This window comes from Branchiostoma lanceolatum, chromosome 12 (assembly GCF_035083965.1).
Source record: "Branchiostoma lanceolatum isolate klBraLanc5 chromosome 12, klBraLanc5.hap2, whole genome shotgun sequence".
Lineage (NCBI taxonomy): Eukaryota > Metazoa > Chordata > Leptocardii > Amphioxiformes > Branchiostomatidae > Branchiostoma > Branchiostoma lanceolatum.
Genome location: NC_089733.1, coordinates 7123832 through 7140799, shown reverse-complemented (window position 1 = coordinate 7140799; position 16968 = coordinate 7123832). Strand labels below are relative to the sequence as shown.

At 39.5% G+C, this 16968-nt stretch overlaps 1 protein-coding gene across 1 annotated transcript; it reads right to left on the bottom strand.

Annotated features, from left to right (window-relative positions):
• Positions 1-2938: 2938 nt before the first annotated feature.
• Positions 2939-13714, bottom strand: LOC136446319 (homeobox protein ceh-30-like). The gene is made up of 3 exons (XM_066444673.1): positions 13212-13714; positions 4487-4665; positions 2939-3355 (listed from the first exon to the last, which is right to left on the bottom strand). Exons 1-3 carry the CDS (start codon positions 13594-13596, stop codon positions 3053-3055), a joined length of 867 nt encoding a protein of 288 aa, XP_066300770.1. The 5' UTR covers positions 13597-13714; the 3' UTR covers positions 2939-3052.
• Between the last annotated feature and the right edge of the window lie 3254 nt (positions 13715-16968).

The window sequence follows — 16968 nt, the reverse complement described above, 5'->3', positions numbered from 1 at the left end:
GTATATGTGTATTGTTATGCTCAAGTTGTTTTCTCTATATGGGGTTGCACATACGATATTATGGTGTTTATATTTCCTTTTATTAACAATTGGCCTTGGTTCATAAACGAGCATTAAACTTCATATTTAACCCATCTTTAATTACCTAATGTGAAATTCATGATGTGCAGATGTGAAATATCATTTTCTTAATACATCGTACAGAAAAAAAACGTTTGTGATTTTGAAGACAGATGTGAGAATTTGAGTGGCCTTGTTCATAGTCAAATTCAGGGGATTTCTGTGAATTGGGCATATGCCAGAGAGTTTCTCGTGCCCTGCTTTAATAGAGATTAATAACGCTAGAAAACTATCGGTGAAAGCCAACAATACACGTCTCATGGCGAAAAGCGCTGTTTCGTCAGATGCATTGAACTCAACTACGACATGTGGACCTTTGTTGAAAAAAAAAGTATTCCACCGTTTGGGTACATCAAAGGCTAACCTTACCCGGAGGAGGTTGCTTCGCTTAAAGGATATCAATATCACTTTTACACGCCTGACATTGTCGGTAATTTGACTTTAAATGTTCCATTTACAAGCTTTCATTGAGAGTGAATGGGAAACGGTACGGGTGGTCGGGTTTCTAAAGGGCTGCTGCAACTTCACAAGCTTGCTCTGCTCTTTTATTAACTTTGCCCATCTGTTGTAGCTATGGGTGTATTGTTGGAGGATATCTTCCACAGTACGGGGCTCCCATAGCGAATGCGCATACGGGTGTTGAGAATGGCTGGGTCGCACCCGGCACATATGGGGGTACAGGACCTTTGCCAACACGGGCGTTCGGGACAAGGTCTTGGGTCGATTTAGGCGTGAAATTTTGCATAATGTTTTCAATTACACCACTCAAGTTACGTAGGACGAATAGTGAGCATTGTACTATTGTGAAGTTTTATTTTGATATCAGAATTGAACAATACTTCAGTCCAGAAATACTATTTTTAACCGAAAATCTGTGGCGTTTCTGTATATTGATGACGGGTGTTGTCTTTTTTTTAAATTTTCATTGTACGTATGTAGTGTCTGTATTGATCAATTACTACTTTGTCTTCACAAATGTCCATGAAATTTGATAATTCTAGCAGTCTAGCACAGTCTCATAGTAAGTATTTTGTATTCATGAAGAAGCAAAACTACTTCTATTGTGTACGTTTCTGTTTCTTTCTCTCTTTACCGGCAGAAGTTTTGATTATACTTACGTCTACTGTATTTGAAGTGCTCAAGCGTTTCTATCAATTTCACACCAGGTCGTTTACTTTTAGATCAATCAAAAAATACAAATCGTCTTGGATATCCCTGATAAAGACTGCAATTTGCTAGTCTGCCTTTGACTATTCGTGAGATCTTTCTTGCAATGTTTAAAGTGTTTATAACAAACTCAGTGCAAATGCCGTCCTAAAGCCAGCGTCACAATTCATGCGAGCGTCGGCCGACTTTGTAGATCGCCCGAAGCTCGCCGAATTTCAAAATCGCCCGAGCGTCGACCGTATTTTCCAATGAAAATCTCAGGCGACGTCCGTCGAACACTGAAAACTAAAAATCCCCCATGGGATGGTACCATCTCTTGGACATGGACGAAGTCAGTATCGACTTACCTGGTAAAAGGCCAATATTAGGATCAACTTTTATTTCTAAAAATCACCCGAAGCCCGCGTAATCGACAGGACGTCGGCCGTACTTCGGCCGAAAATGCACATTTGAAGCTCGCCAACACGTCGGCCGAGCTGAATTTCTTATTTGTGACGGGGGCTTAAGCAGAAGTTACTGCTCTCTATGTACGTTTTCTTACGATTTCTAGAGGAACTATATCAGCTGGACTCTCCTTTCTTGTCACTTTCAGTAAATGTTAGACTCTATCACAAGATAACACCAATGATTAGGCAGATACCACTCGCTCATAGACGGCTACACAGGAGTTATGTTTGCTCAAATCATGTGTGCTGTAATGTGATATAATTCACCCAATTAAGATAACATCATTGCCTATCTGGAGGGGATATCATTAAGAGAGCGAGCAATTTCCACACTTAATGAGCAGCTGTAGACGCCCTTAAGTGACGCCTCGGAGGCCCTGCGGTTCTTTTTGGCGCCTCTGTTCTCGCGAAGTTCTTATGTGGAAACCGCAGAATGGCAGACATTGTGATAACATCGAAACGCGATCGTCTGTACACTAACACGTTGTGCCGCTGTCAATTGCCATTAAGCTAGCTGAGCATGAAGCTGGGTACTGATTTATCCATCTCGCTGATTGGTTCTATGCGTTAAAGTAATTTAAAAAATCAGACGTTTTTGGTCATTATGTTAGACTCCAGACCCAACAGAAAGCTCCATATGCATTTGGTCCATTCACAAAACTCAATACGAAGCTACATTTTAACCTGGAAGATATACTGACTAAAGCATTTACACACATATTTTCCTAAGAACATAACATACAAAAACCTTTCCTTTTTAAGATTACATACTATCTAGATGTTGATATAGGATATCACATACTCATGAGTTCTGCAGAGCAAATTTGTTTTTTATTATCATTACTTTTGTACTACAACTCGGAATAGAATCTATACAACCTATACAAAATCATATTGCATAATCATACATGTATAGATCTTAATATGGACACTTCATATGATTTGATTATCTAACTATTGCATAAATAATAGACACGTGCTTAATAATAAAGGCACTTCCTGGCATAGTAATATTCTTATTGTGCTTCTAAAGTCTTCTGTTTTTTTTCGGAGCAAAATTCATTTCCATTGACTAAGGCAGTGAGGAAGAAAAAAACCTATGTGCATAGTTTGAATTCAACGACTACTATCGGTTGTAACCGAAATCACCACTGTATTTACATCAATGAAACTACATAACGGCTTGCAAATTCAAATTCAAAATCAGCATCTACATCTAGTTTGCTGTTCATCATTTCGAAGAAAAAATATTATATTTACTGATAAGACTTACTACAAATAGACTTATTTACATTTTACACTGTATTTACTAGAACGAGCTACGTTCTTGCAGGGCTATTTGGAGTCGCAGGTCCAGCTAACGTCGGTTGATGAGCTAGCACTGGCGAGGGGTATCTTGGGAAGGCTGCTGCTGCCTGGTACGGCGTGTACTGGTACCCCGGATGTACCGCGGTGTACCCCGGATGTTGGCCAATGTTGTAAAGTCTCTGCGCGTAGGCCCATGGGTTTGGCGATCCGTAAAGTCCAGCAAGGGATGCATAGTGTTGGTGGGCGAGTAGTTCCAAGTCGTTGGTGTACTTCCTTTTCCATTTTGTCCTCCTATTTTGGAACCAGATCTTTATCTGCAAAAAAAGGAATAAGCACACAAAAATCAACAAAAGATTGTACATGTAATAGAAATGTGCAAGATTTTGTTTGTGTCTCCGAACTTTGGGCTGCCCCCCAGATCGGCACACATTTAAACAGTTTGAAGCTAGATATTCAAACCGCATACTTGTAGACGGGGGACGTCATAGACTTCCTGCAACTTATAACCAAGTCATGGGTTCTATCTGCAAAACGTGACGTCATAGAAAAGTGGATTGTCCATTCGTTGACTAAGGCTGGTGTAGATTAATTAAGAATTAGATAAGTTCAATATTCCCTTTTTTTAACTCTGTTGAAAAGTATGGTTTAATCCTAAATCAGAATGTAATCTACCAACACAGATGAACTTGACTTTCAATTTTCAAGCTAGTCTAGTTTGAGATTGAATGGACCAAAGAGTAGCCTGGGTGCCATGATAGATTACTATCTTGTCGTCTAGAATTTTACAGGTTTGCGTAGCAAAACCTTTGTTGGATCCGTTGCCATGTGTGGTGGCCTCCATCTTGAATTGTGACGTCAAAGGGTCGCCATACCATTTTTGGTAGGGGTGTTTTTTGGGGTCGCTAGCGTTCTCTCTATTTTTAACAAATCGCCACACAACTATCACACATTCAACTCAAATAAAAACCCTATGCCAATTCATAGTTATAACAAGACCCCGTGATCGCTAAACTAACATAGCAAACCTGAAGTATATGTAGCACAAATACTTAGCTCTAGTTATCTCCATGAAAAATGGAGATATAGTTTTGGGTGTGTCTGTGTGTCTGTTTGTTTGTTTGTTTGTTTGTCTGTCTGTTTGACTGCCTGTCTGTTTGTGTTTCCGGACTACTGTAGTCAGCATAACTCAAGAACCTCTTGATGGATTACGATGATATTTGGTATGTGGGCAGGTGTTGTGAAGCCGAAATTCAAGGTTGATTTTGGGCCCCCTGGTATGTGACCTTGGTACTGCAGCAGAAATTCCATTTTTGTATCTCTTGACCTGGACGTGCTATGGTCTTGATATTTTGGTGACAGATAGCTTGTGGTGTAATGAAGACGTGGTGTGGGTTTGATGGCACCCAGGCTACCGAAAGAGCACAGAAAAAGGAAAGTCTCCTAACCTGTGTTTCTGTGAGTTTGAGCTGGTTGGACAGCTCCAGCCGTTTGGTGACGGACAGGTATTTGTTCTTCTGGAACTCGCCCTCCAGTTCCTTGATCTGCTCTGCGGTGAAGGCCGTACGGGGGCGCTTCTTTCTCTCATCTTGTCTGTACAGACGGGGCGATTCCGAGCGTTCGTCATCTGAAATATCAAATTTTAAAACATAAGCCAAATAAAACAAACAAACAAACAAAGAAACAAAGATAATATAAGTTTGGTAATTCCAATAGCCGCCTATGTACAAAACGTATATGGGGTCCACCTATTTACCGAAAATACGCCGAAATACCCAGAACGAATTATGAAATACCTAAAACCAATATGATTCAACATCGCAGATTGCTTTATGTAATATACATTTGGTACTGGGACAGGAAACCATTAGAAAATTCTGGGCGATCATGAAAAACGTAGTATGTCAGCGAAAACGAAGACAGCATGGCATAAAATATGACATATTTTTAGATGCAATCATGTGAAAAAATATTATTGGGACTTGACTGCGTTACAATTTCGCAGGCAAAAATAACGCAATTATGAAATATCATGTCAGTCATCGACGCTCATACAAAGCCTATTTACGAGATATATTGCATGCCTTTGTAAAAATTCAACTGTCATATGATACAACTCCTATCTAGGTAGTCTTACACATTTACTTGAAAATATTTATCACTCACAACAACTGGTCTTTGCCGTTTGCCAAAAAGCCTAACAAATTATGTTACTTTTATCTTGTTCATATATGTAGGATTTGGAAACGACGGTGATGCATTTCCCATTCCTTAATAGATATACAACTGTAAAAATATAAAGTACACATAACGAAAAACAACATGGAAGACTATAACAACCAAAATGAACAAAGCTACAACCTACATGTACAGTTGATATAAATATGTATGATATTAGATGAGTATGAAAGTTTAGTGTTGGGTCACTAATATGTAGTATTTAAAGTGTTTCAAGAGGCTAGTTAGGTCAGTTAAGAGACAAAACCGTTAAAACGGGTCTATTCTATCTCTTGCAGATCAAAATTAGAGTAGACACCCGCTGGCAAAAGAAGAAAGAACCAATTTTTCCATTATGCTTGTGCATCCACTTTGTTTAATGACTCCTAATGAACCGTTATCATCACATTCTGCACCAATTTGAAATGACAACAAGCAAGCTAAAGGCCATCCGCCCATTTTTCACAATTACTCTCTTATTATTTGACTATTTCAAAATCATATGTCGGTTATAATAGGTATAAAAAGAGCCACGCGAATCAGTCACCTGAAACATTCCTGTCGTTAAATTTTCACACGAGACCGTCTTCGAGAAAAACGTGTGAAAGCTATTTGTTTCCTTAACGTAAATATAAACACATACATCGATGCTACCAGGTGTGTCAGTCACCTTAATAGTTTCACAAATACTTTTTCAATTACCAAACCTTAGAATGTCACTCAACCTATATCAAAGTTGATATATTTATTAACTTTTGTGTACAGATTCAAAACTTATAGATTTTTTTTACTGTTGGCAGATTTTTTTCCTTTCTATCTATATAGCAAATCAGGGAAGATCTTTTGGGACAATGATGAATATGCTTTGAACTGTGAGCTCTTGATGTTATCTGTTATACGATGAGTCAAAAGTCAAGTCTGGTGGCTACACGGCTATCTTGAAACATCTGTTCGTCTGGGTGAGTAAGAATTGGCGTCGTTGGTTGGCGCCAGTATCGCCCGGAGTGGTATTCTAACCACTGAGATCACTTGTAAGGACATAACAATGGCTTGAGGGACAACATGCGACAGGGAACAACCTTGGTTTCATCGGAACAAGACTAGACTCGGAAAAATGGTCTTCATTGCGATTGAAACTTAACTTTTTGACATGACCGAACCAAACTCCATTCAGATATTGGCTCAAAGTATCAAAATGGTGATAACCAATAAATTTATAATGCTACCTCAGTATATAACAGTATGTGGTCAAAAGATATACCAAATAAACGACTTGCAGCATACACTGAATAGTCGATCCGTAAAAATCATGCAAGTACATTTAGTGGTATATATAGCTTTAAAAGATAAGTTGCACAATTTAAACACACACTTGTTGGGAATACTGCATTGCAATGTATGGAACTGCTACTGTCTTCAACAAAACCATATTTTCTCATATGACAAAAACAAGTAAACATTAACTGATGTATTTTCTAAAGCTTTACGGACAATTGTAATCTTATAATTGCAATTGGTACCAAAATGAAGATTTTACTATGAGATTAGAGAACGCATATCTGTCTAAAATCTTCTTGTCTCTTTTGCTCGATAAATCTGTCAAAAAGGTACAATTAGTTTCATTATATTGTGACATTCAAGGACAAATATGTCGAGAATGTGGATTTAGTGCTTTTGGCTTAACAATAGAAGCAGAAGTTGTGTGGTTCATTATCGTATTAACACCTGTCGTATATAGTCATATCACACGTATACGAGTATACACTGCGAGGAAGCTAAAACAAAGGCAAGCATATATTGATAAACATATGTGAAAAGTTCGTTGTCGACAGAAATGCGAGAAAGAAAGAGAAACATTTTTGCAAAATAAATCTCTTCTCTTTTGCTTAATTTTTCTTAATTCTTTTGAGAAAAAAGTGCACGCTAAAACGTTTGATAAGTACGTTCTTGTTAAAGTTAAACGTATTGTTGCAATTCAATTTGAATTAGTAATTCTAAATGGCAAAATCAAATAGTCGTTTGAATAGAAAATAAGTTTAATATACCCATGGACGCATGGTCACAACCTTTTTGAAATAAAACGAAAATTGTAAGAAATATTAATGTGTTTCATGTCTCCTTTCATTATACTGTTTTCTGGCGATATTTTTTTTCTTTTCTTATGTTTGTTCTTTTTAATTGTTAAACATTTCTTTTCTTTTGTTTCTTCGTTTTAATTGTTAAACATTTCTTTTTCCGTTTTCAACGGAACTGCCAGCAATGCACTAGTCCAGATGTTCCCCAACACGTAATCCTATCCTAACCTATCCATTTAAACTCCAGCAAACGTTTGTCCGCTGTCTTCCTTTGTGAAAGGAATATAATTTACAAATTACTGGGCATATCACAAACGATAAAGACGATTTTCCGCTATCCCTTTGATTCTCTCTCCCCTATTTGTCTCTCGTTTCAAGCGCGACCGCGGAAATTTATCTTCAAAAAAGAACCCTTAACACTGAGGGTGGGACTGATCGCTGTGTGTGAATGGGTAGTGAATACGGGTGATACCGATCCTAATATTGCCTGGAACGTTTTGTAAAAGCTCGATTCAACAGTGTTGAATGCAGAGCCAGCAGGTGGTAGGAACAGGCTGCCTACATGCTGGTCTCGCCACAAAACTTCACAAGAAACTCTAGTCTTTTATTAACTTTGCGCATCTGTTCAGTCAGCGGAGGGTTTTTGTTGGAATCGACGGTGATCTCGTATCGGATTTGCCATGGCGAGTGGAGTGGACAATTTAAAAGCGGCGCTTTTCAAGTCATTGTAGGTTTTAGAAAAACGAGTCGGCTCGTCTAAGAGATTTCTTAAAACAACTTTAAGTTAGACTCGGTGGATTATACGTTTAAGATGGATTGTACACGACACAATCTGATATAGATATTCGGTTTACCTTTTCTAAAGCCTTCGTTTATGGTCCTTTTACGTAGCTTTTATGCACAAGTAAGTAGCCTATTGCCAAATGCTATAGCAGAGAATGTGTTCCATAAGATTATGAAAATCTTAGAAATGATAAAGGAAATTAAAAAACTCCGCCCTTAAGCTTTGTAATTGTATAATTCGTAATGCAGCTATTTCTAAAGGTACAAGATATCAAGAAAGATTTGTACTCTTGTGGTAACATCAGCCATTTTCTTTGCAACTCTCTTCCCCCCCCCCCCCCCCACCTTAGCTGTCCATGACGTGTACTCGAAAGGCCGTGATCCCAAGTTGTCAAAACACCAGCTGATCACTTTTAAAACATTAAGGTCGTCTCAGTGAAATGTTTCTCCCTTTTCAAACTCTTTCTCCCCCGACCGTGTTTCCCCCGACCTCCGCTGTATTGAGCACAAGTCTATCCGTCTCAAATTGGAGCAGCCAAACTTTGATGTGAAGTTTACACAACAAGAGCCACTTGCGCGGGTAGGTTACATCCGTCGATCCATCAACTTCTGTGTTTTTAACTTCAACACGATCTTGGCTGGTCTTGTAAGGGGATCCTCCGTGAGATTTCCGCGCCACGGGGCACGATGTTTCGGCGCGCCGTTGATCTAAATTCGCGGGGGCATTGAGCACCGCGCGCCGCATACTTAACCAGCAACCCCCCGGTAAAATGAAAATATTTCTAATCCTTCAAAACAGAACGACTTGCCACAACTTTAAAACTGTTTCTTTTTTCGTTTTAAACGCTTCTAGGTCTCGTTTAAAAATCGCAATGAGAAACCTTAAGTTATGTACCTTTGAAAGATTATGAAATTTTCATATCGCGAAATTTCAGCGATTTTCTTTCATTGTAGATCTATAACAAATGTTAGAATCTTACAGGAAATGAGTTTAGCTACCAGTTAGCCGGCTATAAGGAGACCGAACTTAGCCAAAAGCGCCGACAATTGCGGTCGGCTAGACTTGAAGGCTTGACGTATAATCCAAGATTGTTCCTATTTTACGCTATTTCCCCAGAAGGATATAATAACACCAATTTGAAACATATTGAATCACTTACAATAAGCAAATCATTATTCTTTGAGATTATGGGTAGATGTATGGAATATTGCTGCCTCAAATTTTAGAAATCACTTTTTATATATATATATATAGCTTCCACATTTGAAAAATATACAATAATGTACAGGGTAAAAAACGGGTAAACGACAGTGTCATCTGCAAAATATTCTTAGGAAGTAGAATTAACGTTTTAACTATACGTATCCTTGCCCATAGCACTGTCTCAAGATTTGTTGAATTCCTTCTGAGGAAAAAAAGCGGACATCAAGTCCATGCCGAGGAAGCTATGTCTCTTCCGAAACCTCCCGATCGTCCTCGGGGCAAACACGAAGGGAAAGGACTCATAGATAAAGGTCTATAATGACTTCCGAGGCGGGCCGAAGTCTGTCGTTGTCACAGTCACTTCTTTAGACAGGATACCAAGTGTTCGAGTTTTTCTTAAGGTTTTAAATCGACTTACCTTACTTATAAGACACTGAACAAAATTTTGGCTTAGTTGTACCGTAAACGTCTTTGACTTTTTAATAAGAAACCCAAGACCACCTTTAAGTGACGACTTTATTATTTGCTTTTACACCAAAAATAGTTAGTCCTCATATTTGTGATAGACTCGTTTTCTTTCACTGAAACAACTTAAGAAACCTTTGCATACAGTCAACCATAGTAAGCTACAATAGTTTAAAACATATTTACGTTATATTCATAATATTTAACAACCTGAGTACTAGCCTCCGTAGTAACCGTGGTTAGCAAGCGATTTTTTTGAGCCAGCGGTCACTATGGAGGCTGAATATTTAAAAGGTTTGCAGTACCTTTTTCTGATCCTTAACAGTTTTTTTCTTTCTATCTTAATGAAAAACAAGGTTCAAAAACGAGCTCGGAATAAGCTTGTATTTCCGCTGTACATTTGCGTCTAGTAAATGTAAGCCTAGTTTGTGGGAAGCACAGGTAACTGCGGTGCGATGTAAAATACATTTCAGGTGAGTCATAATGGTAGTGACAGACGTAGCATAGGTGTTCCCGTACCGTACAGCCCCCATGGGGACGGCTTTATCTGTCTGTCACATCAAACAACTCTGTCCTGTTCCTGTCGTATGATTCACGGTGACCACATCGTTTGTTGTCGCTCCATGGCGCCACTGTTGTTTATACCCACACACAGGACAGGTTTCCTCAACGTTTCGGCGAATCTCAGTATACGCCTAATTACACCAAACAACAGGTAGAAGGTACGGTCTGCTACTATCTCAAACACCGGAACACGGAATGGTACTAACTGATAAAGATTTTCCACTCGCTTGGTTCTGTCCTTTTGTGGCACAACCAAGAAAAAAAAAATGTTTCGAAATGCTTCAGCCGCATGAAACAACTATAACTTTCAGGAAAGTCGGTGTTCTTTCTATTAGGTTTGCTTGAACAAGGGCAAGAGAGAAGTGATTTTTTTTACAGTTCCTTGATTCAAGAAATATTCAATTGGCTCCTATGCATGCCATCTACGTGCTTTAAAATTTAAGAAATTTTGTGTTGTGTTGAGGTTATATCGTTACTGGAATGATGCAATGAATGATTTATCTAAATATACGATTCTAAACCAGCAATGTTGACAGTTTATTTGAAAACTAAGGCCGCTACTGTTTCTTTTGCAGTACACTCACCATAAGTACACACAACACAGTCTATCCTTTTTTCATGGCGCCAGATATGTTGATACCTTTGCCCGACTTACCGAGGGAATCCTAGGCGGAATTTCAGAAGATAACGAGGCTATATTCCGGCTTCATGAGATTTCGCACGGTGGGTAGTTCTCAAGTGGGCGGCGAAGACCAGAGACGCCATGTTTGGGGATAGAAACTACCTTACAGACCTATCGGTTGCGTCTACCGGCGTCCCCAACATGCACACCTGGGGACACGGGTTCAAATCCCACAAACAAGTAGATACAATTGTGTCCTTCTTCCTTAAAACACAGAGAACAAGAGCTTTATATCATCCAACCGACAAATAGACAACAATATTGAAGAGGTGTGTTATACTGATTACGGGTTCGATTCCCAATACCGGTAACCACATATCACCCGCACAACCAATTTATAGTTTTATGTATGAACTGGTTTAGAAAAAGAACACGTTAAACGCAATCATTAAGTGCTTGAAAGCTGTTCACTTTGTAAAGACAAATCAACAAACGTGAACAATACTCCACAAGTGCTATACCGGTACCGGTATACGTATTCACTAACAATACAAATCAAGTACAGGCAGCTAGGACCCCCTACGAACTGCTTTTCTTATAACCTCCTTTAAGCATTTACCTTTGCTTCAATTAGTGTCTACCAGACAAACTACGCCGGCTATAGGGAGAATATTTGCCAGGGTTTCACTTGCAGGCTCCGTAAGGATGGCATATTGGACCCTCTCTCCGTAGCCGACTCCCTTGGCATACTATTCACTCTATTTGGCCAATTTCTACTATTTTCCCAGCCATCCGCGGGGCCTGGTAGAGGCTAAGCTCAATGTGTTACAACGTAACTGCGCCCGTCTTATAAAAGAAGAAACAATTTTCCTTCCATAGCAATCTTAAAAAGAAAGGAAATACGTTTCAGACTACACTACCTGTTCGCCCTAACTGACTCACGGTGTAGAAACAGGTAAATAAACTACACGCAGTGCAAAACACACAAACAAACACGGGAGGAAAACGGAGATGCCTTTGAAGTGACCACACCGTTTGAAGAGCTACTCGCTGCGGTCAGCCGTTTTCCCTGGTTTATCAAAGCCTGACCAGTCTACAAGGACAAAAGTAGTAGCTAGAGAACTGGTTAGTTTTAGCCACCATTTTGTTGACATAGGGTGTCCTTGGTTTAAGTATAACATTAGAGAGTATAGCGATAGACTATTTCGTACACACTTCAATTTTCTTGTCTTTGGAGCTATGTAAAGCAAGACTTTTAGGGGTACCTTGTGCTCTATCATGCCAATAAGATGGGGGTATTGAAAACACATTTCTTTTACAGGAGAATACTATCAATAGAAAGAATTAAAAAGAACGAGTTTTTTGTCCACGTGACGATACATTTGAGTTAAATTTCTATAAAAAAAATCATGTCCAAAAATGTATTATTTTCTGGATAACATAGTGGTCATATATCAAAAGAAAACTAAATAATCTTGTAGTTCAATGTGGAAAGGCTAAACGTCGTTGCCCAATGTATATACTTCATGTAAATACTAAGCGTTTGACATAAAATGACTGTTGTTTTCTTTCTACATATAGTTGAGTTAGAAAAATCCGTAAACCGATACATTTGATGCCAACGGTGTGAATTTAAGATTCAGTATTTGTCTTTCCGCTTTTTTATGTAGCTAGATGTCGTAAATGACTTAGAGCTTTAAAGTTCATGTTCTAGCTCTAGGTCTAGCTAGAACATAAGAAGTACTCGTTTAAACAATCTTACCAACTACGTTAACGTTTAAGTTGATATACCACGCACACATATCGCAATTGAGTTTATAATAAGTACAGAATTTTTCAAGCCCATATTGTGATGTAATGTACAGTAGCAAACAAAACCTTTCTAAGAGTTTGTATAGAAACACATCTCAGAAAATAGAGAAGCAAAGTTAAGAAGAGCACGATTTGTTTAGCCGTTTGACGGGAGGTCTCAGTGCCGTGAGCCCAACAACTATGTCTACAAGAAGGATTCATCTTTCGAAATTGTCTTAACACAAAGGATGCGAGAAAATGATTGATGAGAAAATTATCTTACAGGAGACAGGCAACCTTAATGGAGATAATGCTGTAATTGAAAGTAATGGTCATAATCACTCTTAAGAAGTCTTCAGTTGACAACCAACCGATTGGTTTGAAACATCGCCTTTTTGTGAAGTCTTAAGAAGTGAATCGTGTTTCTTTAAGAGATAGAAGGTATGTCTTACCGTCGTTTGCTTTCATCTTCTTTCTGTGGATGTCTTCAGCCGTAGGGGACGGCGACTTCAGGCTGTCGGGTGTCCTTGCCGAAGATGTGGAGCTCACTTCCGGAGAAGACGCCGAGGCGACCGACGCGTCTGTACGGGGCGAGGTGGAGAAGGGCCCGCCGGACTTCTCATCCTCGATCGGTGCTCCAAACTCGTGGAGATCCCTCCTCGGCGACTCGTACACGGACAGTTTCTGGTTGTGGTGCTGTCTGCTGTCTCTATCGGGGTTGTTGTGGGAGAGTATCCTAGCGATAGAGAAGTCGCTTGTGTTCGGGCGAGGGCTGGTGTTCTCCCGCCTAGGGCTCGGGCGCCCTTGCCTTCCCTGCACGTCGTCTGTCAGCGACATCTTTGTCTACGTTCCGAGTAACGATCCCGACACAAAAAATGTGCCCAAGAACTAATGAGCGCGCCAAGCCGAGAAATATTAGAGTCTGTAGACAGAAAGGCGCTGCAACTTCCCGCAGTTAAATGGCGAAAAGCTTGTTCTTAATCTAGAACGCGATGGGAGTTTGCCGCGGGTCGAGTGAGCCCAGAAACCACGACACCCAGGCCGACTCCAGGGTATAATGCCAGCATTCAGCCGGTAATTGATTCTAACAGATCTTGATTGGGCTACAATGGCCGCCCGTTGATGCAAAAGACCTTATTAATTAGGATTTCTGATGTGAAACGGGGGCACATCGCCGCCAGCAAGGTAGACCGCAGCACTTCAAACGCGCGGCGATAGCTCCACCCACCCGCGCGGGGCAGGCCGGGAAATCTCAGTAATAACACGTGGTATGGTACTGTACATTTGTTATTTTTTTACGGAGTCGGAAGCTTTGATTTTACCCCCCCCCCCCCAGAAATTCTTTTAAATGTCCAAAATCAACCGTCTTGATATCACTTCCAAGTTTTATTTGCTATTCGAAAATATACTTCATATGATATGATACAAACTAAAATATACTTCAGAAAAAGTGATTATCAGATTTTACGTGATTTAGAACAGTATACTTACTGAGAAATTGCCGAATCGTGCTCTAAATGAGATGCTAAGTACGTTTGACTGAGGGCGACGAATTGGCGGTAGCTGGAGGGTTGTGGGGGTCATGGGGGCTTTGCCGCTTGGGAGCAGCATTCGGAAGTACCAATAATCAACACGGCCGCCAGCGGTCTAGTTAGTTACACTATGATACGTTCTTCTAGCTCTGTAGTTACTAGTAGTAGGATTTAAAGGGGGGGGGGGGTGTACAAAATTCTAGTCGTAAGTATAACAACAATGAAGTGTACACATTGTCTGTTTCACCCATGAAAAATTACATTTAATGATTGTAAAAGATAGCTTTTAGCTACCGTGATTAAATTGTCTGCTATCGTTTTAATAAGAGAGGTGGATTGGGAGGGGTACCATATGGACCGATACAGAACATAATGGTACGTATCACGTGTATGTACTCCAGCTTTCTTTCGTCAAGAAAATACGACAAAATTGGCAGAATAGGCTTTTACACCTGTTTGTTTTGTCTTAGACGTACTCTATTTTTTGTACATTTCAAATCTTTTCTGCATTTAGTTTTGGGCAAGAATGTGTACTTAATGATAAATTTTAAAAGAGAGTATCTAAATGTACGTAATTATTTTCCATATTGTGTATTGTGTGATTATTTTTCCTTCATGATTTCTAATAAGTGAATAAATGGCCTTATAGTTGGAAAAAAAATTTTAAAAGAGAGTTTCAAAATGTACGCAATCATTTTGCTTATTGTGTATTGTATGGTTGCAATATTCCATCATGATTTCTATTTGTAAATAAATGGCCTTATAGTCCGAAAAAATGGCTACTGTGGAAATGTCTATGTGTAGTGGTATCACTGTGTTGAAGTATATATGCGAAATTCTGTTTAGAAATGTCGAAAATGCCGTCTATCTACCCCGTGTTTTTGCTTGCCAACAAACCCTAAACAATAACTTAAATGTTTAACATCCTTACCCACTGAAACAGACGGATTCCGTGTTGCTCTAGACTAAGATTAATGTGTTTTAAGTTACCGGTCTCGTTAGACAAACGGCTACTGGTGCCTAAGTTCCGTCCGTGGTTCGCACGCACTCTTTGCCTTCAAGTGACAGGATCTTAAAGGTCATTTTGTACGGAGGAGACCAGTTAATGAGACTATATCCTCTGTGATAACCGATACACAGGACACCGAACTATTCCAACAATGTCGCCCAGCCAAACAACGGTATTTTCCGCCCTCTCGGCAATTTCCGTGCCAAAACCCGAGCCCTGGAAGAAGAAAAAAAAAGAAGCTAGTGAACCGCTTTGGTTAGATTCTTCCAAATTATTCCAATTTTCTCGACTCCAGTTTGTACGTCAATACTCGGTTAGAATTCGAGTCGACAACTGCGGCTTTAGAGAAATTATAGGTTAGGGCGATTATGTTGTCCGCGTCGATTATAGGTATTTTAGCGACGATTTGATTGGGGAGCAATTAACAGTAATTACAGACTAAATGCTGGAGAGAGTTTTAAGTGTAACATTTTTGTACTCGACAACAAAATCAACTCAAGCATTTCTAAAATACCTCCAGATGTTGTTTCCTTTATACATTTTCTTTAATTGACAAGAAAACAATAACAAAATACTTCATGCTCAACGAAATATTCCTCTCTTATCTATGAAATCTCTTATCTATGAAATCTTTAATAACAAAGAAGTCTATCATAGATCTATCATGATGCTTGAAACACTAGCAATATTGTTTTGTGAAGAATATAATTGACACAGACGATATGAACGTATATTTATTTGAATATCAAATGATACAATCTATTTGATCTGAATAATTCTTTAAACGCCTCCATAATTTTGATGCAAATAATCATCATAAAATGTATTAAGAGCTTCAAATGTGTTGCGCAAAGGGGTTGCGAAAGCGTTAGAAGCCCTACTAGGGTATGATTGGTGCTTTGCCGGGATGCACTGCTCTTTGATGTCGCCGCTAGGCATTTGTCATCTCTTCCTTGCCCGTAAGCGTCCTGTCTTCAATGGCGTACTTTTGTCGGTGTGCCCTCGCCCGCGGGAAGAGGGGGCATTGTCACTCATTTGTATCAATGAAATCATTCATTTGAAGCTCTGTTTGTTTTTCAGTGGTATATCACTTCAAGGTAACGTCCGCTTTGTCGACTGTAACTCACCAAGAAGACAGAATACGTTATAGACGTTTTAGAAAGACCCTAAAGCATGTGGTTTCGTGGAACTTGTCAGACTTGGTCGCAGCGCAAAGTTTTGATGTTCTCAAGTTTTCGCTTGACCTAAAGGTCACTCTCGAACAATTCCCGTCATGCACTCTTCAAAAAGTACTACATCAAAAAGAGCACCATATTTTTGGAGGGAGAGAACAAAAGGTATCACCCGCTGTCACCATCTTAAGCGGTGAAAACAAGAAAAGGGAACCGCTAGCCGCTCGCCATATGCTATCCTGAACCCCAAAGGGGGCGGTATTGTTTAGGACAAGGGATTAATTCTACTGAACAAGGAAAACCTCAAGGGTTAGGGAAAACGCGTGCTCTCATTAATAGCGTTTCTATGCCGTCAATCCCCTTTGCGTTTGGACTTTGAGTATCTTAACGGCACCGATTACTGAATGGGATCATAGACAGATGGTTGTCAGAATGTTGTAGTAGTTTCTTTGTTGTTTGTCAAAATGGATTTCTAGTCTTTGATTTTTGTCTTGTG

Bases quoted from the DNA above. Each gene is read 5' to 3' on its own strand.
- LOC136446319 (XM_066444673.1), bottom strand. From the start codon at position 13,596: ATGTCGCTGACAGACGACGTGCAGGGAAGGCAAGGGCGCCCGAGCCCT. The intron at 4,666-13,211 runs GTAAGACATACC...TTGATATTTCAG, and splicing joins GAAGATGAAAGCAAACGACG to ATGACGAACGCTCGGAATCG. The intron at 3,356-4,486 runs GTTAGGAGACTT...CTTTTTTTGCAG, and splicing joins TCAAACTCACAGAAACACAG to ATAAAGATCTGGTTCCAAAA.